Raw genomic sequence first — 2,076 nt, 5'->3', positions numbered from 1 at the left:
CACTAATCCTGCAGGAGCCCACACTAGGATGATCAAATCAAGCAATAATTATCTATGTTTCTTTCTTCTTACTGTAGTAGTCGTGCCACGACAAGAATACATGATCACTATCAAATATGTATGAACATGTATTTCCGTGTTTAGCAACATGCAACATGCATGGTGCCAATAAATTAGCTTATTTCTTACTTATTTTCCTGTATCCACAATTTTACGTACAATAATCTGCTATACAAGATAGATAACACTAACTGCAAATAGTAAACACAATTCATATGAACACATGGTATCGACGGGCGCAGCGTGCCGCCGCACGGGCTATGCTAGTACCCTCTGTGATGAAAATTCAGAAAAGTGACCAGTTGCATACAAGAATTTACTAGTACAAAAAATTAAATCTCATTTGTTAATTCCATCTTTGCTTGGTCTGACAACAATGTCAAGAAACAATTTGTAACTGTCTCTAATGAAATATAGAAGTTAGCATTCAAATATAAGTTTTTCATATAGGTAAAATGAATTATCTCAAATGTGATCGCCAAGAACTCAAAGTTTTATCATTCTTCACATAAAGCCAGCAATTAAGGTAAGCAGATAAAATAGTAACTAGTGAGCTACCATAGAATCATATATATTTATATCCGATGGACCAACCATACATTGGAGACATACATTTATAGAACGAACCACTTTGTCCAAAAGATCTCCGAAAACTAAAAGACTTGGCAGCCTCATCTCAGGTCGCTATGTATCAAAAGTAACTATGTAGAAGCCAACCCATGATGGGAATGCTAGATCTAGCACGACTTCATTTTCTTCTCCAAACCAACATGATAATGATCTTCTAGAACTGAAGGACAAGCAGTAGCTCATACCAGGTTGACATACTAAATTTTGCGGGACTTAACTGTCCTCTCAAACAAATCAACAATGATGTCAGGAAATGATCTTTTGAGATGTAGATACCCTTGGCTTGCGAGCACATCATTCATTCTATTCGAAGAGAGCATAAATTCAATGCAAGCATCTTTGAGATTGCTGCAATGATACTGCTCAGCTAGAGCTAATATTGTCGCCACAGTCTCGACATCAAGACTCTTGCATAGCAGGCCTTCACATATCACCTTCATCCTTTCCATTGCATACTTATCTGCAGCCACAAGTAAGTGCTTAACCATTTCTATTTTGTCATTATCATCTAGATCAACCATGGAAGGCAATGAATCCGTGTAAATGAAGTGAAGAAATGCCTTGAAAATAGAAGGCTGCATGTCATCGATAGTTATGTCATGTGACTCTTTCTCCCCCATAGCCATTGGCCCATAGAACTTGGCGTCAAAGACTGCTGACCGCATCGCAAGCAAAATCTTATGAGCAAAAAAAATTTCCCCTTGAACCTTGAAAGTCACATCTGCTCCTTTCTTCCCCTCTAGCAATGTTGCAAGATTATCCGAAAGCTCAGAGGGTGGCACTTGGATCTCTAGTGTTTCCTTGATAATTCGGACCTCCCACTCCATCACGAGACAATCATTCCGCACATACGTCATCTCGGTGGTCTTCATGAACTTCTCAAAGCCCCAAGATGGGCTTTTAGGGCCGAACACATTTGTCACTTGGCTGCTGAACACCGGCTTAATCATATGCCCCCTAACCGCATCTAGATGCCACAACCTGTAGAAAGCCCTCACCAAGGCGTTCTTGGTCAGGAGCTTGAGGAAGACAGAGGCATAACCTTGGCTCCTCTCGTCCCCGGAACCATCGGGGTAGTAGAGGATGCACCATTCGTAACCGCTGATGGAGAAGGGCGGAGAAGAGAGGAATTCACCTCTATCGAGGCTCTTGAGCAGGCTGTAGCCAGCAATCTCGAACGCGACCGTGGCCTCCGTCGTCTCTTGTGTGCGCCTCGACGGCACCCTCACTATTGAACCCTGCGATGCTGCCATTGAGGGAGTCAGGAGCAGGAGGGGGTCGCGGCGGGGCGGGCGGGGCTCTCGAGGAAGGCCCTCGGCGATGCTATTGGGGGGAGGGTGTGGGAGGAGGAGTGGCGGCGGCGGCGGCGCGACCTCAGAAAGTGAC

General features: G+C 43.9%; 1 protein-coding gene across 1 annotated transcript; it reads right to left on the bottom strand.

Moving 5' to 3' along the window:
- Positions 1–581: 581 nt before the first annotated feature.
- Positions 582–2,076, bottom strand: LOC123131382 (BTB/POZ and MATH domain-containing protein 1-like). Its single transcript, XM_044551072.1, has one exon. It carries the CDS (start codon positions 1,941–1,943, stop codon positions 888–890), a length of 1,056 nt encoding a protein of 351 aa, XP_044407007.1. The 5' UTR covers positions 1,944–2,076; the 3' UTR covers positions 582–887.

The sequence above is a fragment of the Triticum aestivum genome, chromosome 6A (genome assembly GCF_018294505.1).
Source record: "Triticum aestivum cultivar Chinese Spring chromosome 6A, IWGSC CS RefSeq v2.1, whole genome shotgun sequence".
NCBI lineage: Eukaryota > Viridiplantae > Streptophyta > Magnoliopsida > Poales > Poaceae > Triticum > Triticum aestivum.
This window is presented reverse-complemented; position numbering and strand designations above follow the sequence as displayed.